Raw genomic sequence first — 24,709 nt, forward strand, 5'->3', positions numbered from 1 at the left:
TCAGGCATAGAGAGCAGTGAAGAGCCGTGATGTGACTGTGAATTGTAGATCTATTTTTTTACTTGGAGTGACGTGTGGCTTGGCCTAGATGCATTTTCAAAAAACTCTAGTTGCATTGGATCTCGTTTGGTAGATTGCTTATTGGTAATGGACGAGCGTGATTGTAGATCTGAAGTGTGGCCGTTGAGGAGGGATGATTGATTTGCGTAGGCAGACCTTCGTGGGCGTTGCTACATATGAGTGCGTGTGGAACCAGAGAGCTAGTGAATGGTGGTGCTTGTGATTTTTAGAGGCCTGGTGGAAGGTTGATTGGCTTGGGTTGGACTGATGGAGAAATTATGGTTTGCATCATTCAAGACAACACTGTGTATCGGTCATATGACTCGATCCATAAGAACTTCACTAAGATCTAGCGTTTAACATCATCTCTCAGTGCCAAGAGGCATGCTAGTATCGGGACTTGGACTGGGACTGGGAATGGGGTTGGAATTCATAGTATCTCCCCCGCCTCTTCGGTTGTAGTGTTAGGTGTTCGAGAGGCATCTCAAATATCTTTGTGGGGAGCCATTCTTTTCCCCTCGAATCTCAGATCTGACCCTTCAACTTGGGATCTCTAACAAGTGGTCAAGATGGGACCGAGACTTGGACTGGGACTGGGAATGGGGATGGCATTCATAGTATCTCCCCCTCCCCTTTTCTGTTGTAGTGCTGGGTGTTCGAGGCATCTCAGATCTCTTTGCGGGGAGCCATTCTTATCCCCTTGAATCTCAGATCTGATCTTTCAACTCAGGATCTCTAATAGGTGGTCAAGATGGGACTCACTTTTAGCAAGCTTTTGAGTCAGTTCTTTGCAAAGAAGGAAATGCACATTCTGATGGTTGGTCTCCATACCGCTGGTAAGACGACCATCTTATATAAGCTAAAGCTGGGATAAAATGTTACAAAAATCCCTACCATTGGATTCAATGTGGAAACCGTCAAGTACAAGAACATAAACTTCACTGTGTGGGGTGTTTGGGGGCAGGACAAGATCCGTCCACTATGGAGACACTACTTCCAAAATACTCATTGTCTCATCTTTGTGGTTGATAGCAATGATAGATACCATGTTGTAGAAGCAAGGGATGAACTACATAGATTGCTGAATGAGGATGAACTATGTGATGTTATATTACTTGTGTTCGCAAATAAGAAATATCTTCCAAACGGTATGAATGTTGTAGAGATCACTGAAAAATTTGGGTTGCATTCCCTTAGGCAGTGCCACTGGTATATCCAAAGCACTTGTGCCACTTCTAGTGAGGGCTTGTATGAGGGCTTTGATTGGCTCTCCAACAAAATTGCAAACAAGGCTTGAAGAAATATGGTGAACTGGGTTCCTGGAATTTTTGTAGGGCAATGTCGCCTTATTTGAGTTTTTGTCAGAGATAGTTTGAAGAAATAAGTGTTGTCAAACTAACTTTTGACTACTATTCAATTTCTTCTATGGGTTTGGATATTGGAAGCTGTTGGCTACATGGGGCCTGATCTAGGTTCAGCAGTGAGTTTAGCCAAGCAAATCCTGGTACTATTGGCCCTTTCGGCAACAGTCAACGAAGCGTGGACTGAGGTCTCACCCAAAGTAGTATGGGAGGGTGCTAGAACCAGGTTTTTGCACCCTAGGGATGTCTCGATGAGGGTTTTGGAGGTTCGCGATCCTAATCTATGTGCTACGTTGCTCTGCGTAACTTTCAATTCTTCGCAACCCGTGCGCACCTTCGTATTATTCCGATCAGATCCTTACTGTGTTATTATATTAGTGCTTAATTTAGTTTGTGCGGGCCCAATCTTATTATTACTTATTCAACTTCTAGATTAGTGCGAGGACTCGAAAATAATATAAATGCATACAGATAACCAGAACATAGAAATATAGATCTACAAACAGATGTATAATATTCTGAATCAATCTTATCTTTATTAATACTCAAGTTTAGTTATAGACCCAACTCTGCCCTGCGCACACAACTGCAGGGGTCCGCACACTCAGCTGAAGACTCTATTAGGCCTATGTGCACTCAGCTGTAGAGCCTCTACCTACCACTACGATCCAATACACTTCAGATTCACTTCTATCTTCTAACCATGCCTTCGCATCTATCTGTTACTTGTCAAAAACTAAGACTGACTTTACACTTAGAGCCTCGCTCTATTTATACAATCCCATGGTCCATGGAACATGGGTAGGCCAACACACTTTACATTAAATTACATTGTCTTAGGGTGGACTACCCTAGACTCTTGCACCCCGCGCCTGCATTTCATGGGGTCTTTACATTACACTTAACCAAAATTTGGGCTTCAAGCCCTAAAACCCTGCTATGGGGGGATCCGCTACCCAACGGCCCCCCAACACAATCATCGTGACTCATCCCAAGTCACTTTGTTGGTGCAGCGATCTTTGTGCGAAGCCCTTGTAGCTGTGTCTGTGTTGCGTGAAGGTCCGCAATGCATTGTTCTGCCATCTATTGGATCTGCTCTACTCTTTCTGCCAAATGCTCACTTTTAGGGGAAAATCCCTGTCTTAAAGCATGCATCACCTTCATTTGTGTGAGCTTTCGTTTGATATCGGCATTGATGTGGAAAGCATCATCAATCCAAGGCTAGATGTGCACTTTAAGTACTGCCTCCTTCTATCGCGTGGCATCCACCTGTTCCTTCAATGCCTTCGCCTACTGTAGCTTCGCTAGCCGCTGGGTCAAGACAATTGTCTGCTCTGTTCCACGCATACTATCATATTGTACTTGAAACTCCCATGCCTCTATTTCAGGTGTTGTATGGTGGGGTCCTCATGTAAGGAAGTGAGGACCCGAAGGATTCTTCCAACATACCCGTGGATGACTATGCCTTTAATCGCAGCTCAGCAATCTGTAGGTTGAGGTCCAGCTAGATCCTCGTAGCTTCCTCCTTTGCCTCGCGAAATCTACTAGCCAATTTGTGGATCCACATTCCGATTGGTAGGTCTATCATAATTTCTAGCTTTGGGGTGCGGCGACATGCTTTCTCTACCATCTACTCCAGCTGCTGGTTCTGCGCCACTGCTTCATCGCATTGTAGGCTAAGCTGCTTGATGTTGATTCATTGTTCACTTAGCATTTGTACTGCGCATCCTTCCCTAGTGTGGCGTTTTGCTGTCGCTTTGTCCTACAACTGGTATAAAATATCCTGCGGAAGGGCGGCCAAGTTTTGGCCGAGTCCCTTGATCCATCCTACCACTACTCTATCCTCCATGTTGTTCGCTATCAGTGCTCCTTTCAGCAGCATGACGGTGTTAGCCATTTTTGCCACAATCGCTGCTCTGTTGCCGATGTTCCCGCGGCACTATAGGTGACTATCGTTCCTTCTTATGGGGGCCGCACCTAAAGTCCCTGGAGTTGTGCCCTGGGGGCCCCCAATACATTTTGCTACTCCGCCATTACTTCCTGGAGCGCTTTCCTGATGACCTTGCGAATTGTGTCGCCGATGTCGTATAGAACACCCTATGTCAATGTAATAGGCTCCCCATCCAGGTTGGACACCTTGGTCTTCTTCCGTGGCCCTATTCGATCCGTACTACACGACCGTTACAATTGTGTTGATGTCATGCTCGGGTCCTTGCCTTCTGCCATGTCATCTGTCCCCTGTCTTGCGGTAAGATCCGGGCCTCTTCCCTCTTGCGTCGTGGTTGCCCTAGTTGTCGGTGCTATTACTACATTGTCCGCAGCCTTGGTCTGCTCCATGACGGCCTTCGCTGCCTTGCGAGAAGCCCTTACCTCCTCGACAAGCTACTCGTTCCACTTCTGTTGTGCCAGCAGCTTGGCGGCATCCTTCTGTCTTTGAATCATTGTATCATCATGCATTGCCAGATCCAGTGCGCGCCACTCAGGTGGCCATGAATCGAGCACTGCAAAAACAGCGTCATGAATCACGATGAAGGGGAGTTTGGTCCATTTCTGCTTCAGATCCTTTCGCGCCGTGATATGCACATTGTACATATCTGCCTTAAAGTCTGAAAAACTACGTAGACTGTCGTATACCGTGGGGGATAGGAATGGCTATTTGTTGATCCACATCCGTACACTCACCTCCATGAGTATCCAGAAGATCTTGGTCTCACGGATCCATGTGGCATCCCTTGTCACGCATTGCGACGCATACTTCGCTGCCTCTGGCAAGTATTGATCAAGAGAAGGAAACTGACTGTCCTTCGGAAATTCCCCTGCGACCAACAAGATGGATAAGAGAAACCACACGTAGTGGAAGGTATTACCTTGCTCCTGGGCCTCCTTATAGTTCGTTAGGAACTCCTCGCAGAGGAATTGCACCCAGTTGAACTATACCCCATGGGCGCATTTCTCGGCTAACGTGATGACCATTGCTGGTACCTCGTTGCTGCGACATTTTCTCATCAATTTCCCTGCCAGCAGCTAGGTGGCTATGCGCACCCCTTTTTCTTGAATGCTAGTAATGACATAACCCTTTTGCTTCTTCTCCAACTTGTGTTTCTTCTTCATGGCCTCTGTGAGCGCCAAGTCTCCACTTTGGCTAGCTATTTTCGCGGGGTCCCTTCCCGTACAGGGAAGCTGAGAAATCTTATGAATAAGCTCTGCCGTGATGAGAATTGGCTCCTCCAGCCACAAGTATTCATCATGCACTAGGAAAAGCAGTTTCCTGATGATGAATATCGTGATTGGTGCCCGGTGATAGTGTGGAATCCATAGTAGGTGGAGTAGCCCAGCCTCCTCCACACCGCACAACCATTTCTGTAGTGTTAGCACTGTAATTGACCCCTCCTTGCTCTGTTTTATGAGTTGGCTGGTTTCCAAATGTGGGAACTTTTCGTTGTCTGCGAGCTCCCAATATTCAAATTTCATCATAGGCACGTGGCCTAGAACCGATCCTTCAAACAGAATTCCATATAGGAGAAACGGGGTTTGGAGTGCATTCCTAACGACATCCAAATCTTTGGGTACTTTCACTCTGCCTTTTCGCGAGGGAACATACTTGGGCAATCTTCCTCCATTTCTTCATCTGCCTCGATTTCTTCTACGAACGCTTGGATATCCTCCTCCTCTTCATCTGTCTCAAGATTAACAGCTTTCCCCTTTCTTCCATAGACAGTTTACTGAACCTCGGATTTTGTGGGGACATGTGGACTGGTCCCGCTGCCTATGGATCCATCTTGGGCCTCGACATCTAGGGAAATTTTGGAATTTTTGGTCCCACCTGCAGCGAAGGGCTTTGGTTGGCTTCTTCGGCGGTACTTTCAACAAAGCCCACACCTCTCTTGATATTTTTCATCTTGTTTGAGCTGTCTGTAGTTGTTCGCAACTTTGGAGGCTCAAACACCGCTCGACACTCAACACTGTGGGTTGTCTTTAACAGCTCAAATCTCAAACAAACAAGTGTTGTCTCGTGGCCTACCTTGGTAGTTTTATAACGTCCTGTGAATTTGAATTTGACTGTTCACCCCATTTCTGAGTCATTAATGCATTCTTGGTGAAAAATCGTTCCAAATCTATTTCCGACTATGTGTCTTAATTACTCACCATCCGCTCCTTGTTGCCTTAACTTGGACATCTTATCATGAATAGTGACACCAATGGTCACTTCCCAGGCTACTTGTGTGGCAGCACAACCCTCTATGCGTGGTCATGACCCCTGTGACATACTGATCCTACACGCAACCTCTGTCTCGTGCAACTCCCATACAGATTCTTGTATAGTCTTGCACTCTCTTTCAACTGCTTGGAGCATTGAGACTATGCTTCCTACGGATAGCCAGATGGTCACACCACCGGTGCAAGGTTTCAATTTGCCTTCTAGCCCGGTCCGCAAGCACCACTCAATTACCCTTGCGTCTATCAGTGCGTCGCATTCTTCCTTGTATGGTACGGTCGCAACCATGGTAGCAGGGTCTCAAATTCTTCTAAGGCAGAAGAATACTTATACCTTATCCCATCATGCTGAGTTTCTCGACACAACATGCTTGCGCAACTTTGGTTTCCAGTTTGTTGATTTCTCCGTCCAATATCATGCTTGTCTTTCTCAGCCGTACCCAATCTTCTTTGCATTCGCGAAGTTTCAAGTTCCCTCACCAAATGGCTTCCTGTAATTGCATAATTCCTTTACGCGGGTCCTTGCGTACTGTCCCAATTGTGGGAGATATTGTATGTGGATTCTTCTCTGCTCTTATGGTTTTGTCTTTTCTCGTCAGTTTTGGGGTCATTTTCGTGTTCCAGTTTTTGCTTATGGCCCTATAGGCCCATCGAACTGCTAGTATGTGCAGGTCCTAGTCAGTTCGTCTTGCTTGGTGAACTCTGTTCATGATTCTGCACAACTTTTTGAATGCTTCGGCGTGGAATATTTGTGGTGTGCATCGCTTTTCCTACTGTTGTGTCTAGTTCTGATTTTCAATCCTTATTCTGGGATGTGCTTTCATAGCACATGTTTGCACCCATTGACACAGGTGGGCACACAAGCTGCTTCGTCCTAGCTGCCTGGCTCTCTTTCGATGCTGGGGGCTTCCAAACCATAAGCACATCCGTCTTCTACATTCGCGCCAATCTACAATGGTCTTCTAATGTGTACTCCACCATCGTGAGGGTGTTGCACGTAGTGCCCAGTCTAGCACACCGTACCACTACTATTCCGGTACTGCGCTTTCAAATTTGTCCAGGAATTCATCCACCACTGTCACCCCATCATAGGTTGGCAGTTCCCTTGCTTCTGTCGTCACACAATGCAGTGATCTAATCATCATGTTGCAATTTAGCATTGTCACTTTGTGCAACCAGTTTTGCCAGCGTTCTACTTCTTCATCTAAATCCAAAGTGCAGGAACTGTCACACTCCCATGAGATTCTCCCATCTGCAGTCAGGTTCACCTGCTCCTAGTCTCACGAGGTTATCTGGTAAATACAATCCAGCTCATCGTTGCTTTCATCATCGCACACTTGTTCGGTGTAGCGTGCTCCTTCGGCGGGGTTTAGTGGGAATACTACGCATAGGGACTTTTTCTCGAACATCATTTTCCGCTTCTTCAGGTTGATAACTCTAGTCATATTAGCGGCCTAGTCTATTCCTACCAATGCGGGAAGGGATTGCTGTCATCGACAATCTCTATTACTTCAAAGTCCATTTGTATGCTCGTGCCTTCGATATCAACTGCTACCCCTTGCAACCTCCCCATGGGAAAAATATTCTGTTGGTTCACCATTCATAATTGAATAGGGGACCACTATAACGTGGGCCTGCCCATACGTTACCATGTTAGCTTTGGTAATACATTCGTGTCTGAACCTAGGTCTAGGATTACCTAATCCATTTCATGCTTACCAATTTGCGTCGTTAATCTCATTTCCCGCCCAATGCGTAATGCATGTTTTCCCAGTTTCTGGACTATGTGCGGTTCCCCTGACCCTACGCACCTAGTGATCAAGTCCTGTAGTCCATTAACTACCTTATTATCGTGCAACAGTTTCATGCATGTCTCCAAAAAGGTAGTAAGCATAGAAGGATCCATCCCTAGCTCTGGTTGATCCTTACTACCTGAAGTAGAGGCCTCCATGAAGCTCTTCTTAGCTTCCATGAACATCTCCTTTGCACGTTCTAGGTCAAACTCAGGTTCCTTTGTAGGAGCCTTGCGAACCCATGTATATTCCTTGGGTTGCTTCCTCTTATCATCCCTTGTGGTCGCATCACTTCTGAGCATCATATTCACATTTGGGTCTTCTTTGCGAGTTCAGACGTCATCATTTGGATATTTTGAGTCGGAGGAGGTTGGAGTACCCCTTTCTCGTGCATCTGGGTGATCAATGTAGGACAATCTATCATTTCATGATCAAACTGAGCATAGTATTAACATGATTTTCTTGTCGGGTTGGTACAATCACGGGCGTAGTGCCTTGGTCCCCCGCAATTGTAGCAAATTAACTATCTGCAGCCCCTTCGTGGTCCTAGTCCTCCTCGTCCTCGACCTCGCCCCTGAAATCCAGCACGTGCCATTCCCACAGCTGGGTCAAGGCTTTGCGTTTCTGTCTGCATTCTATAGGCTGGCATTTGATCCATCATTAACTCGTAGTTGTGATAGGTACGCTCGTCGTGGCCTACTGACCTACAGAAATTACAAAACAACTGCTGGGGAGTCTGTGTATACTTCTGCAACAAATGACAATTATCCATCGTGTGTTTTCCTCCTATCTAATAGATCGTGCACCATAACGTGGGTGTCACACTTGGACCTACCTGTGCCTCCGGTCTCAACGGCATTAGCCCCCCTCCTGCTAAGTAGTTCGTGAATACTGGACAATGGTCTTTGTCATGGCCCTGGCCTTTGCATTTTACGCACCATACTTCCTCGCGCGCCTCTGGCCACGGTGCCCTATCTTGCTTCAAGCTCTGCATTTCTAGGTAGAGATTCTGTAGTTGCGCTTGGATTTGCTAAACTCCCAGCCCCAGATCTTGTATTAGTGTCTCATGTAACCTCATCGCCATTTTCAACGCTTCGGCCTGGGTAGAAAATTTCTGTTGTGATAGTGACGTCCTCAAGTGCGGTGTCAGAGATACCACAAACCACGTTTGATGCTGTGCATGTGTGAGCATCATATTAGCCTCACGGATCGTACTCTTCAGTTGTTGATCCAGATCCCAGGGGGTCTCGCCTGGAAGCATTGTGATCTCTTTAAACTCGATGATTAACTGTGTCTCTGATTTCGGTCGGCTAAATTCTCTGTTCAACGCATTCTAGATCTCTGCTATCCCTACATTTGGGAGGTCATTAGAGTGCTTGATATACCATGTCAACGCGTGATCCTGCAATGTGCTCACCAATGTAGCCTTATTAATGTTTTCATCTGTGACCCCTTGCGCTTCCCACACTGCTCTTACCACGAACCAGAACTCATCCAGATCCTCATTCCCTATTGCTCTGAATACGGGTAGCTTGATCGCACTCGCCATACTGAACTATGGGGTTGGTGGAGGTGGAGTGGGTGGAGATGGAGGTGAAGCGGGTGGTGGCATGGGTGGAGGTGGTAACTGTGGTATGCGTTGTCTTATCAAACTGACTGCACTTCTCGGAGAGACCCGAGCAGGCTCCTCCCTGCTCTCTCGCAAAGGTGAAATTAGGGGACTGTTTCCTAATTCCCCATTATCTTTGTATATATTTCCGCACCACGTCGTTCCAAACATTAATGTATTTACATAACCCACTTTTCACATAACAACATCTTAATCCAAGTATTCATGGTCGTGTCTACCGCAAACTCAGTGATGAATCCCCCTATCATCCGATAGAGCCAATGGTCCACAGCTCGCGCGATCTTATTGTCCGATGCCTCTAGTTTGCACACTAATTCCGGAGTCCACACTATCGGTTGGTCGAGTTTACACCTTCCCTGGCTATCGGCTAACCTCGCGATCCACTCATATAGTTCAGAAGGAAAGGATGCGAAGAAGATCTTGTGGATTTCTATATACATGTAGCGATCTAGCCACCTTTTCTCGGATACCTACGGAGTTCTATTTTCCTGTGTCACGAACTTGTGAATATTCTTGTCTAGCCACTCTTCAATTTCCTTCTTTGTTGGGTTCCAGTGGCACGACATCAGACATCCCTTAGGAAGATCCTGGTCCTAGAAATGGAACCATTTTTTGGCCATGTGGGGCCTGACCTAGTTTTAGCAGTGAGTTTGGCCAAGCAAATTCCGGTACTATTGTCCCTTTCGGCAATAGTCTGCGGAGTGCAGACTGAGGTCTCACCCGAAATAGTATGGGAGGGTGTTGGAACCAGGTTTCCGCACCCTAGGGATGTCTTGATGAGGGTTCTGGAGGTTCACGGTCCTAATCTATGCGTTGTGTCGCTCTGCGCGGCTTTCTATTCTTCGAAACCCATGCGCACCTTCGTATTATTCCGATCTAATACTTACTGTGCTATTATATTAGTGCTTAACTTATTTTTGTGGGCCTAATCTTCTTATTACTTATTCAACTTTCAAGTTAGTGTGAGGACTCAAAAATAATATAAATGCATAAAGATAACCACAATATAGAAATATATATCTACAAATAGACGCATAATATTCTGAATCAATCTTATCTTTATTAATACTCAAGTTCAGTTACAGATCTAACTCCGCCCTGCACACTCAGCTGCAGGGGTCCACACACTCAGCTACGGACTCTACTAGGCCTCTGCGCACTCAGCTGTAGAGCCTCTACCTACCACTACGATCTAATACACTTCAAATTCACTTCTATTTTCTAAACATGCCTTCACATCTATCTGTTACTTGTCAAAAACTAAGACTGACTTTACACTTAGAGCCTCGCTCTATTTATACCATCCCATGGTCCGCGGACCATGGGTAGGCCGACACAATTTATATTAAATTACATTATCTTAGGGTGGACAACCCTAGACTCTTGTGATCTACACCCACATTTCGCGGGGTATTTACATTACACTTGACCAAAATTTGGGCTTCAAGCCCCAAAAACCTGCTATGGGGCGATCGCTGCCCAACAAAAGCGTTATGGAGGTCACCAACTATTTTCCATTCCCGCGCCAGGGAGCGTAAAGGACTATGGCGATTTGTTTGATTTACAAAATTTGAAGATGCTTGAGCTGCATAGACTCTAAATGGGTAGCTGGAAATTGTTGGTCGAATCATAAAGGTGTCGCCGATCAAGTTGAAATGCAAGAATTTGGGGCTAATTTTGATGATTTTAATGTTGATTTTAATAATAAGTATGTCATGTCATAGTACTTCTGGTTGTTATTGAAGTGACATTGGTTTGACCAACTATTGTAACATTTTTTTAGTGTGTGTTGGAACTGCTCATTCTGACAATACAAAAATTTGAAGGATATGATGCAGACATGGCATTGAATATGGCATTAGAGGAGATGCATCATATATTAGGGGATGATGGACAATCAAGTTTGTGTGAGTTTATGGAATATACTCATGATCATGGTGTATTATGACTCACATATTGTAATTAAAGCATATCTACATGTCATATATTGTTTTGTAATGGTTAGTTGTGGTCCTTCAAATGTTTTATGTACTTGCTGTAAGACTCAGAGAGGCATGCATACCCTTTGTTATGTGTTCCCTCTGTTAGATAGTTTTGACAACTTGGAAGAGTGTGTCATGCGGGATGGATACACTTGGGTGGGCCGTATTGGTTTTAGATTGCATGAGGTGAAATTTTATATTTAGGGGGAGTTCATTGAGAGGTTGGATGAACCATGTATGTGAAGGACTTCCTAGTAGACTCACGGTTACAGTGGTTTGGAACCCATGCATTCCGGTAGATGGTTGTTACTTTATATGGACATCGACAATTGCATTAACAAGGTACAAGGTGTAATTACCAGACTGGACCAGATGTGATATAGATCTTGTAGATTGATATCGAGACAAGTAGTCGTTAAGGGGGAGTGACAGAAAATGTAATTTCTACTTGTCTCAGTTGTGAATTTCTATGTAAAGGAGTGTGTTCCTACTCTATAGGAGTGGTTATATCTATACGTCTCTAGTTTGGTGTGTGGTTGAGATATTCTCTCAACTAACTGATTGTGTGTCCAAGATAGTTTCCCTATCTTGAGACAACACTTCTTGTCTATATATGTAATATCATAATTGATCGATGTGTATAGTTTGCACTATAAAATTTTATCTGAAACATCACTCTCATATTAATTTGATAAATAGACAGAGAAAGAAACATAAACTTAACACGCTCAAAATCGGAGCTGCTGTTCAATTACATTTCTTGCTTAATTCAATTGTTCAAATCTTACATGATTATAAAGATTCGAGAAGAAAGATAAGGTTAGCACACTCAAAACTCTAGCTATTGTTCAATTACATTGCTCGCTCAATTCAATTTTTCAATGTTTATATTTTTAGCTCTCACACACATGACACACATCACTATCACCTCAATGACACATAGATTAACTTCATATAAATAACTCGAACACACATAACTATCATCTCACCGAAACGGATTAACATTGTATAAATAACTTGAACACAAACATCACTATCACACTTTGTATAAATAACTTCAACACACACATCACTATCACCTTAGTGACACATATACTATTCTTAAATAGGTTTCATGAGATGTATATCAAATATGTTTGGTCATTGTGCTAGTTTAAGAATAGAAATTTATTTAAAAGAAAAAATTATAATTGGTAATTGTGTTACTTTACATTTTGACAAAAATTTTTAACTTTAAAGATGAAAAGTTATTTTGAAGTGTAAAAATTTTGGTTAATTTTTCTAATCTATAATATGAAAACTTTAAAATATTTGGTAATAATTTTATTAAAAAAAAATAAATTTTAATGTTTTTATATAATCCTTGAAATTTTGACAATTTTAAAATATACTAATTTTTTCCTATAAAGTTTGGGCCAATCATTTTTATACCAAATAGGAATTAGTTAATTATTTTATATGAAATATGAAGCCATTTACTAAATTTAAATTTTCCTCGATGAAGGCATAGTATATTGTAATCAGTTTGAGTCAAAATACTTTCACTCTTGATTATTTTGCAAATTTTTTAAAACTATTTGCAAAGTTTATTATTTTTCCAACGCTGACTAATATATCCAAAGAAGTTAAATGATATACAGTCAGCACGCCTAGTCTAAGGAGCCCAGAAAATAATGGAAATTCTGGCAAGATTATGATAAAAATTGGGAGAATTCAAAAAATTCTGGTTTATAGCTATCAAACTTCAAAATTTTGGGTGCCCCAGAGATTCTTGATGATGCTGAATCCATTTCCACTATAAATGTAAATAAGTGATTCAAACACTCAAACACTCTGATTTTTTGAATATTTTTTAGAGGATTCTGGCCAGAAATCTACCATATAGCCAAATTTATGGTTTCAGTAGACAACCCCTCTTTTAAATTGTAAATTGTCTAGTTGTCCCTGCTAAGGAATTTCAACTATAGTACAACACAAAAACAAAATGAAGTTTAACAAGACAATATTTCAAATGGAAATACCGATATTTCTATAAGTTTGTCCAGGAATGTAGAGTTTTAGATCTAAGTACAGTTGCGGTGATATATTCTAGTCTGAAGGGCTTGCTCACAATCCTCCGATTTCCAAACGTTCCAACATAGCAGGCATCCACAATCGTTTAATGTGGTTAACAATAGATTAAAATGCAGTGTCATGGGGATTTCATCGGACTGCATATTTTTGAGTTATTGTAATGATTAAGGGCATTGAAAATATTTTCAGTGTGAATAACAGAACATATAAATATCACTTAAAAAATATATGCATGATTATTGCAATATGATAAACCGATACAAAACCATGCAATATCTTGTACGAACAATTTAGCCAATAATCCCCCCGGATTCATAACAATGCAACGTTACAGAGACGGAATTAGAGACAAGTAAAACGATAACTAGAAGGTTGTTAGGACTCTAGACACCACATATCTCCACAATGGTATGATATTGTCCACTTTGGGCCTAAGCCCTCATGGATTTGCTTTTGGACTTACCCCAAAAGGCCTCATACCAATGGAGATATTTGTCCATCCTTATATATCCATGATCCTCCTCACCTCTAGTCAATGTGGGACTATTGGTCGTATACCCAACAAAGATACAGATATCATAGCCATTTTCTCTTTTATTAGTCCCTGCCTGGGACTAATAGGGTTCGATCAGGCGTTGACCTCCTATTAATTTGAGTTGACCGGAGTATTTAGTTGATGTTTTTCGTTTTTACCCAAAGTTTTATTTTAAAGCTTTGATGTTTTTTGCTTTTTATCCAAAGTTTTATATTGGAGGTCTTATTGCCGGGTTGCTGAATTTCCAAATCCAAATTTCGTGACTTTTTTGTTTTACCCAAAGTTTTCGGAGGTCTTATTGCCGGGGAAATCGATTGAACGTTGTGACAATTCATCTTACCCAAAGTCGAGTTTGCAGAATGTTGTGACAATTAATTTTATCCAAAGTCCAATTTACATGTTATGACAACTGATTTTAAGTTTGGGGCAAAGTTTTTTTAGTATATGTTGGAGACTTAGAGCAGGTGGCAGCTTTTGGTCGTGCACAACAGCCAGCTGTTGGTGTCAGGAGACTTCTAGCAGGTGACTTCTAGCAGGTGGCAGCTGCCGGTGCTTGTAATACCGTCTTGTAATACCGTGTTGAGGGCAACCGTTTTCCTTTCTAATTTAGGAGATTATGCCAAGGAGAACACAGGACCAGGACCTGTGAAGCCTGGCGTCGATACAGTGGATCAGACCGTGGTTGGCTCTGTCTATCTCAAATTTGATGGAAAAACCTTGAGATTCTTCATTTCCGTGATCGAAAGGTTTGTATTGTTATCCCCGTTACAAGTCTTATTGTTAGGTTTTTTTTTCTTCAAAGCTCTGGCAGAGCCGCACAGGGTCTTAATACGCTCTGATGTATAATCATGTGCCGTCCAAAGAGTCTCATGGCGCAGCCTTAGTCTTGTGTGAAATACAATTTATAAAAGTATCTTATCTGCAATTTGTCAATTTGTTAACTTATAAAAGTATCTTATCTTATCTGCAATTTGTTCGGTGAATTTTCGGGGGAATATGACCTATCTTGGAGTTTCCTCGTCGATTCGCGTTCGGTTCATATTATATATGCGTCTGTGGTGATTTATTTATCTTATCCAATACTATCTTACATGAGGTTGCTGCTATGCAGCGTGCGTCAATGGCCTTGGAATATAAGAGGTAGGTTTTGACTTTACCCGCCTGCTTATAGCTGCCCCTCAGAAGAAATGGATGTGCGCTACCATGTGAGTGTGTTCCAATAACCAGCGGGGGTTCTTTCCTTCGCGAGCCCGCGATTTCTGGTTATTTTTGAACGTGGAAAGCATGGCGCCTCAAACATGAGGCTGCCTCGAACATTACTTAGCTTTCAAGTATTTTTCTTAAATATTTTTTCCCATTGTCGAGAATATACTAAAAATATATATAAAATTGGTATTCCGACGAACGCGGCAAGAAATCAAGAGAACGAGAGGTTATTATCTGTACTATAATTACTAGACTGAACTAGCGGTAGCCCGACACCCTTTCACACAGCCCATTGAAACCAGAAAAGATATTTTAGTCTCCACGAAGTTTGTGATCTATAATTAACAATCGCCTCAAATATTACTTTCACAAGTTTCGTGCCTTGACTCGAGTTTGAGGAGTGTTGTTTATTTGGCTTTTTTTCTCCAAGAGGCAAACAGCTTAATTTTATTTATTTCATATATAAAATTATATGACTAAAAAAACGTATGTATTCAAGTATGAGGATCCACGGGGATTCGTCTAAAAAAGGGATCATATAGCTTTTTAAAAATTATTACATATATTTTCTTTCAAAATAACTAAAGTACGCTAAACAATAGTACAAAATGTCAAAAGAGACTCAAAACATTAATTGTTATATCAAATAGGTAAAAATGTACAGAGAAATTAAAAAAAAATTCACAAAACTGTTAATGAAGCATGCAAGCCAAAAGAAGCCCGTCAAAACTTATCAACTCTATTAATTTATAATAAAATTCAGAGAGTTAATCATTTTGTTGTTCTTTAATCATCAAAGGTCCAAAAATCCACTAGCATGCTTTTTGCTTAATATATGAACGCAAATAATTGATAAATCTGATCTGTTTTCTTAATATATGCACGCAAATAATTGAATTTATCATATGTTAATATGCTTCTTCAATTTTAAAATCTTTAAAAATGGTGAAGGAATTTTCTCTATCTATATTTAAAATAGAAAAAAACCCAATCAATTTGAAATTGGTATTAGGATTTATAATAATTAATTTAAATTTTAATCATTATGAATTACATTTGGGCTTTATTTGAGACTATTTTAAGTGATATGTTTTATTCATTATAAGAAATAATTTTTTTATTTATTTTTAATTCCATCTTCATATCTAAATTTACTTATAATAACTTAAAATAAAACATATAATTCATTTCACATTCCTAACCTTAAAATAACAAATTCTTTTGACATTCCTAACTTTTAAATAACAAAATCCAAAATCCAACTTTTAAATAACAAAATCCAAAATCCAGGCAAAGTGAGAAACATAAATTATATATATATATGCGTTCATTTAATATTCTGAAAAGTTAATTCCCAAATTCCCAACGATAATTGCACAGGAATATATGTTAATAACTTTGATTGAGATTATTAGACATTGATCTCATTTTGTGTACGTGCATCACCAAAAGAAGCCTATGTAGGGACATCAACATCTACATTCTCTTTTCTTTTCCATATAACAAAAATATTGATAACATTTATGAATATTTAACCGCAGGTTTTGCACTGGAGATTGTGCTGCTATTAACTATTTTTTTCTTTTAACTTTTTTTAACCTTTTTGGATTACTTTTCACTTTTATGATTAGAACAGTTCTAGTATTGACATTAACATTCCCAAGATATACTTGAAAGGAAAAATTCTGCTATTAACTATTTTTTTCTTTTAATCTTTTTTAACCTTTTTGGATTACTTTTCACTTTTATGATTAGAATAGTTCTAGTATTGACATTAACATTCCCAAGATATACCTCAAAGAAAAAATTCTGTTACAAAAACTTACGTCTCTCTCATTAATTTCTCACTCTAAAATGTATTGCATACCCACACTTAGCCTTTCTTGGCACACTCTTAATCCCCACGGCCTGGGATTCCTACAACAAGAGGTTGCAATATGCGCGTACTAAATACAAATACACGAAGCAACATATTTCTGCATCCCAACGGTATTATACAACTACTTTTCATGTTAAAAGTTGGCCACCTTCCGTGGAACGAAACGAGAAGTCTTTAAATAGTCTAATGACATGTTGACTGTTTTCACAACGTGTTGAGCTGACTTAAATAGATGGAGAGCGTTTGTATTGTTGTTGTGGCAGACTTCTGAATTTTTTAACAAATTACACATTGAATTCGCATGTTGCAGAAAGCCTTTGTATTGTTGTTGTAGTAGATCCTGGCTTGTTGTGGCAGACCCCGGCAGGGACTACAGGCTGCATGCAGCACTTGTTGTAGATAGTCCGTTCCATAAAGCATAGTTTGCACATATAGATAGATGAATAGATGTAGATTTAGCAGTATAAGGTGGGGTTGGAGAGTAGATACTGCTCAATCTTCTTGAACATGGCGTTACTCTGTTCCTTCATCTCTTGTGCTTTGCCTTCGTCAACCGGAGCACCAGGGAGGGTTTCGTAGTTGCAGATCCAAGTCACCACACAGCCGCCTTCTTTCCTGGGAACGATTTTGAGCTCAAAGTTTGAGGCACTCAGCTTCTTGCCCAGCAGCCCTCCTTCTATGGTGGTATACTTGAACACCATCTTCTCCTCGTCCATTTCATCGACTCGCTCCTTCGCGTAGCTGAAATCCTTGTTAGCTGAGACATGAAAATGAAAAACCGTAATGACTGCACTCTAAGCCAGTAGAGGAAAAAACTAGAAGCTGAAATATAATATTGATTTATCCCCATTAATGTTGATTTTATAGCCATAATACCAGGGGTGAAGTTGAGCTGCTTGATGGTGCCGACTCCTCCATCTCCCTGCAGGAAGGTGACGGAAGAGAAAAAATCAGTAAAAATCTTTGGAAGGAGGTTGTGGCTGTCCTTCACCAGGGCGTTCCATAATCTCCTTGCTTCCACCTCACTCAAATCTTCAGTTGTTGCAGTCCCACTCACCATCTTGATTACCTAAAGAAGTCTATCAACAACAAGAAATATATGCTGCGTGTTGTGGTGTGCACTAAGGAGGAGGAAGAAAGGGTATATAAGGGCTAACACCGAAAACGGTGCATTTAAGAGTAGTAGTAGTTCGTTAGATGTCACAATCGTAATGTGATCCTGAGTGAATTCTTTGCAATCGTATTCCGTCGAGAATGTCAAAGGCAATAATGGAAAAGGCAGGTTAGTGCAACTGCGAACCCCATCACGGATTTCCCGTAAAATGTCGGTAAGACGACTGTAGAATGTACAATTATTAATCTTTTAATTAGAAACCAGGATTTTGTGGTGGACCGAAATTATAGATGCTGCTCATCTCGACCGAATATATAGGTTTATCTTCACTGAAATGGTTTACAATTGTACATTTAGTTCAGATTCACCAATTACGTTTATGAATTTGTTAGGTAGGCCTTTAAACCGCTGCTCGGATTTTGACAGCGCATTACGCTTTTCGAAAGCGTTCGGGTTTGTGAGCTTTGTTACTGTGTATTTTTACTGGGCTTTTCAATTGCCGCTGGCGTCATTAGGGAGGTTGATTACCGGCTTTTCAAATGTCGGTTCTGGTAAGTGAACTTTATTACTGGGCTCTTTAGATGCCTTATTTTTTCACCATTAAAATAATCCCATAAAAATTTTCTATTTATACTTACACATGTTATTTTTATATAGTTTTTTCAAATTTATATTTTTTAAATTATTTTTTAATTAATAAACAAAATCTATAATTTTTTTGATGAAGAGTTTCAACGTAAATCACATGTAGAAAACTTTTGTCGACATGTTTCGAACCAACTAGTGTGATTCATCGTTAGGACAAGTTGACGAGTCAGATCATCGCGGCAAGTTAAATAGGGAGAGCAGATCTTCCAAACGGCTAGGTGAGACCATTAACAATTATATAAAAACGACTAGATTATATAATAATATTCTAATGTTAATTATGGGTATCTAGTCAAAGTAACTAATTATCTTCTTAATAAATAATTCAATAATTTATATATTATAATATATTATTTATTTGAATATTGTACTATTTCATTTTATTTTTAAAATTCAATAATTTATATATTATAACATATTATATATTTGAATCTTATACTATTGCATTTTATTGATAAATGTTTTATTTGGTAATTAAATTAATTTGTTTAAATTTTTTTAATTAATTTAATTATTTAAGTCCAATATGTACAAGATAAAGTCAATCAAGGTTAAGTAAAGGGGTTTCCATATCATTTTATTTAAATTTGGTTATTAAATTAAATAATTTACTTCTTTTTAATATATTTACACATTTAAATCCAACAAGGAAAGATATAGTCAATCTAGGTCAAGTAAAAGGGTTTTTGGAATTAATAAATTATTTTTAGTTATTAGTTAAAAAAGCGAAATAAATAATAATAATGATAATATTGGATTGAATAAGGTAAGGGTAAAAAACATAAAATCAAAATTATAAGTAAAACCATCTAATGGATCAAGGGATTAAGATATTATAGATAAGGCATTATTAATAAAAATATTAGAATGAGAGACAAAAAATTAAGAACAAGATGGTCAAGAATATGACCATTAATAAAATAAATTAACCAAAGAAGAAACCTAGGAGGATGGAGAAGGATACGGGGAAATACGGGGAAACCTAGAAAGCTAGAAAAGGTGAAACAAGGGGAGGGGGAGAAGGGGGAAGAGGGGAAGGCAACACTAGGAAGAAAGGGCAGGGATCCAGCAACTACCGATCTTCCAGCCATCATCTCTATTGAGATTGCTTGGCCTCTTTTCAATTTCAATGGCTTCCCTAAATTTACGGTGATGGACTGCGCAACCTTAACAATAACCTTGGACTCCTCAATACAAACATGATGCTTGGTCTTTTCCGCATGCTCTGCTAATGCTGAAGACTTGGTTCTCTCGTGCCTTAGGTCAGCTGCATGTTCGTTGATCCTTTGATGGATGGAGCGTCCTATTTCCCCGATATAAGGGGTCCCACAAGAAGAAGGAATCATGTAGACACCCTTTATGTCCTTAGGGTCAATAGGATCCTTCATCGATCGGAAGGATTTACACAAATGAGAAAATGGAATTTTTGAATTTAATTAAAAACCATTTGTGTTTATGGTACATAGTAATTAATATATAATGTTATTTTTCAAATTATTTATATTTACTGTACATAGTAATAAGTGATATAGTACATAGTAATTAATAATAGAGTACACAAAAGTCAATTCTTTCCATCATTACACAATAAGAGGGGAGACATTTCAACCAATCATATTTGAGATAAATAGAAATAAAATTTTATTTAAAAATAATAAATTTAATTTCATAATGTTATATATCTTGCGAGCCGCAGATATAATAAAGAAATAAGCATAATAAGAAAATGGAATGTATTTTGATGAAAAACAAGTAGATGTCATAAATTTGAATGTGAAAAACAAGTCATGTCATAAATTTAAGTGTAAACAATAATTACAACAAAGAAATATGTATGAGAAGCAAATGGAATGTATTTCTATGATGTGCTTGCTAACAAAATTGTAATTATGATAAAATTAAAGTTAATATGATAGAAATATTTTCGGAAAATCACATCAGAAGAATTTCGTCGATGCATTTCGAACCAACGAGTGTGGTTCATCGTCAGGACAGGTCAAATAATCAGATCATGGCTTCATGTTAAATAGGGATAGCAGAACTTCAAACGACTAGGTTTGACGAGAAAACGACTATATTGGACCAGGTTGGACAAATGGCTATAATCTACCAAGAATGGCTAGATTTGACTAGATAAATTATTTAGTTAAAATAATATTATTAGAATAGTTAATATGTGTATTTTTAATAATAATATATTTTAATAACTAAATATGAATATTTATGGTTGGTTAAGTAAAATGTTAACCAAATTTGTTTTAAAAATAATCAAAATGGGGACTACAGTAACCTATATTAAAAGATAGAGGGATAATTAGTAAAGTTCATAATATTAAATATTAATATTACTATTATCCTAGTTTTGGGTGATAAAATTTTTATTAGTAAGCTATCTAAAGGGAACTTAAACCTATTATTAAATTAAAGTCACTATTTTATCAAAGTTAACGTTAAATCATTTAGTTAGTCATAACAAGGACAATCTCCTAAAAAGAACAAGACAATAATAGAGGGGAGGGGCGAGGAAGGAATGAGTAGGAAGAGAGTGTAGGGATCCAACAACTACTGATTTTCTAGCCATCATCTCTACTGAGATTTCTTGGCCTTTTTCAATCTCAATGGTATTTTCGATGATGAAACTGAGAAACCTTAGCAATGACCTGGGCTTCTTCAATACAAACATGATGTTTAGTCTTCTCAGCATGCTCTGCTAGTGCAGAAGACTTGGTTCTCCCATGTTTTAGGTTTGCTGCGTGCTCATTAATCCTTTCATTAATAGAGCGTCCAGTCTCACTAATGTAGGGGGTCCCACATGAACAAGGAATAATATAGACACCCTTCATGTCCTTAGGGTTGATAGGATCCTTCATAGAACAGAGGGAATTATTGATGGTGTTAAGGGGTCTAAAGGTCGAGGGAATGTTATGCTTTCTAAGAATCCTAGCAATCTTATCCATGGTCCCCAGGATATAAGGAAGATGGGCACCTGTGACTCGATCTTTAGGTTCTTTTTTAACCATCGAATTCTTGTAGGCTTTATGGAAAGCCTTCTGACCAAGGTGTCTACTATAACCATTCTCTACAAAGACATTAAGCAGATGGGATTTCTCTTTATCAAAGCTCTTTTTATCAGAGATTTTCAGGGCTCGGTTCTGAAGGCTGACAAAGGTGGGGCTGCTGCCATCCTTGACAGATATTATCACCACAAGAAGATATGAGATCATCTTTATAATAGTGCTAGCTATAAAAATCTCTCAAAGAACCCTCTTAAGAAGATTTCAAGGACTGTGGCTCTCGGCATCAAGTCCAGTAACTCTGTGAGTTCCCTTGCCCATAAATTCATTGAGAGTAGTCCCATTACTCTGAGGATCTATGGGCTTCCAAAGATTCATAAAGAGGGAGCTCCCTTAAGGCCCACTGTCAACACCATTGGTGGTCCTACCTACCTTTTGGCTAAATTCCTTGCCTTGAAACTTAAACCCTTAGTTGGCTGCACGGAGTCATTCATCAAGGACTCTGCATCCTTTGTTGAGGAACTCAAGGGCATAAAGCTTGACCCTGGGGACATCCTTGTGAGTTTCGATGTAATCTCCCTTTACACTTGCATCCCTATAAATGAAGCCATGGAGGTTATTAACCGTCTCACTGATCCTGATTCCGCTAGGTTAGTTGAGATTTGTCTCACCTCCACTTTTTTTAGTTTTGAGGGCGAGTTTTTTGAGTAGACCTGTGGTGTTGCCATGGGCTCCCCCCTATCCCCTGTTGTTGCTAATATTTTTATGGAATATTTTGAATCCAAGGCTTTGGCCTCTTCCTGTCTCCTACCCAAGCTCTGGAAAATATTTGTAGATGACACTAATGTCATCTAGTCTCATGGCTAGGAGGAGTTGGATCTCTTCTTCAAGAATCTCAACTGTCAATCGTCTGCCATTAAGTTCACCCTGGAACAAGAAGTCGAAGACTGCCTCCCTTTCCTTGATATTCTTATTTTGAAGAATCTGGATGGCTCCCTCTCCCACCAGGGGTTTCGTAAGAAAACACATACTGAGCAATATCTTCATGCCAATTGCCATCACTTCCTTGCTCAAAATATGGGTGTTCTCAACACCCTCGCTACTCGAGCCCTGAGAATCTTTGATAAAAAGAGATTTGATAATGAGAAATCCCATCTGCTTAATGTCTTTGTACAGAATGGTTATAGTAGACATCTTGGTCAGAAGGCTTTCCATATATCCTATAAAAATTTGATGATTAAAAAAGAACCTAAAGATCGAGTCACAGGTGCCCATCTTCCTTATATCCAAGGGATCACATATAAGATTTCTAGGATTCTTAGAAAGCATAATGTTCCCTCGACCTTTAGACCCCTTAACATCATCCGTAATTCCCTCCATTCTGTGAAGGATCCTATCAACCCTAAGGACATGAAGGGTGTCTATATTATTCCTTGTTCATGCTGGACCCCCTACATTGGTGAGGACGCTCTATTAATCAAAGGATTAATGAGAACGCAACAGACCTAAAACATGGGAGAACCAAGTCTTCCACTCTAGCGGAGCATGGTGAGAAGGCTAAACATCATGTTTGTATTGAAGAAGCCTAGGTCATTACTAAGGTTTCTCAGTTTCATCACCGAAAATTTAAGGAAGCCATTGATATTGAAAAAAGGCCAAGAAATTTCAATAGAGATGACAACTGGAAAATCAGTAGTTATTGGATCCCTGCCCTCTCTTCTTAGTCATTCCTTCCTCGCCCCTCCCCTCTATTATTGTCTTGTTCTTTTTAGGAGATTGTCCTTGTTATGACTAACTAAATGAGTTAACGTTAACTTTGATAAGATAATGACTTTAATTTAATAATAGGTTTAAGTTCCCTTTAGATAGCTTACTAATAAAAATTTTATCACCCAAACTTTAATTACTGTGATAATAGTAATATTAATATTTAATATTAAGAACTTTACTAATTATACCTATATCTTTTAATATAGGTTACTATAGTCCCCATTTTGATTATTTTTAAAACAAATTTGGTTAACATTTTACTTAACCAACCATAAATATTCATATTTAGTTTTAATGATTAACATCATTAAAATATATTATTATTAAAAATAAATATATTAACTATTCTAATAATATTATTTTAACTAAATAATTTATCTAGTCAAATCTAGCCGTTCTTGGTAGATTATAGCCGTTTGTCCAGCCTGGTCCAATATAGTTGTTTTCCGGTCAAACCTAGCTGTTTGAAGTTCTGCTATCCCTATTTAACATGAAGCCATGATTTGATTATTTGACTTGTCCTAACGATGAACCACACTTGCTGGTTCGAAACGTGTCGACGAAATTATTCTGATGTGATTTTTCCGAAAATATTTTTATCATACAGATTCTGGATCACATAAGCTTAAATTTGAAAATTAAAGTTAATTAGAGGTATGTATGCATATTATATTTTATTCTCTTTCCATGTGAAAACAAAATTAATTATAATAAAATTAAAGTTAATTAAAGGTATGCATACAAATTATATTTTATTTTCTTAGGATGTGAATTTGTAATTTTTTAATATATTTTAGTGAAAATACATGTATTTAACCATTATACTTATTTACACCGTATAAAATATTATATTTAAAATAATAAAAATATCGCAATTATATAAATTTAGTCTAGTAAATGTTATAGTTATATAAATTAAGTCTAATAGACATCTATTTATAATAAGCATCAAAACATTTCATAATAGGTTTTACATTACTAAAACTAAAAAAATCATAAAATTAACTAAATTATAACTTTATTACTATTATTAATTAAATTTTTTTAATATAAATTAGATAAAACTCAACTTTTGATTACTGTATACTACTATGAATATCCTATAATATTCTATGGATGTTAAATCTCTATCATCTGCCTAATAAATATTGATAACTAGATTGAAATTCTGAATCAGTATTTCAAAATACACACATTAAACTAATTAAAAGTTATATTATTAAAAAATAAAAGTTAAATAAATTTAAGTAAATAATTGAAACATGTATTCTAACTAATAGACAAAATGAATCTCCCTGCTGGGGTGATGATCAAGGGAAGTACTATGGAAGATGGGAATGATTATCCCCCACGTGACCATCTTAATGCATAAACATGTTGGTGCAAGAGCGTTGAGAATTTGCTCGATGAATGTTCTTGAGACGGTGGA

The 24,709-nt window shown here is 38.9% G+C and overlaps 1 protein-coding gene and 1 pseudogene across 1 annotated transcript; one reads left to right on the forward strand and one right to left on the reverse strand.

Moving 5' to 3' along the window:
- The first annotated feature begins 811 nt into the window (after nucleotides 1-811).
- LOC149225883 (ADP-ribosylation factor 2 pseudogene) lies at nucleotides 812-1,398 on the forward strand (annotated as a pseudogene).
- Nucleotides 1,399-17,130: 15,732 nt separating this feature from the next.
- On the reverse strand, nucleotides 17,131-17,835 carry LOC149225884 (pathogenesis-related protein 1-like). The gene is made up of 2 exons (XM_089375165.1): nucleotides 17,611-17,835; nucleotides 17,131-17,491 (listed from the first exon to the last, which is right to left on the reverse strand). The coding sequence occupies exons 1-2, from the start codon at nucleotides 17,792-17,794 to the stop codon at nucleotides 17,190-17,192; spliced, it is 486 nt and encodes a 161-aa protein (XP_089231291.1). The 5' UTR covers nucleotides 17,795-17,835; the 3' UTR covers nucleotides 17,131-17,189.
- Nucleotides 17,836-24,709: the final 6,874 nt, after the last annotated feature.

The sequence above is a fragment of the Pinus tabuliformis genome, chromosome J (assembly GCF_031772625.1).
Source record: "Pinus tabuliformis cultivar Carrire ecotype Pingquan chromosome J, CPIR1, whole genome shotgun sequence".
Taxonomy (NCBI): domain Eukaryota; kingdom Viridiplantae; phylum Streptophyta; class Pinopsida; order Pinales; family Pinaceae; genus Pinus; species Pinus tabuliformis.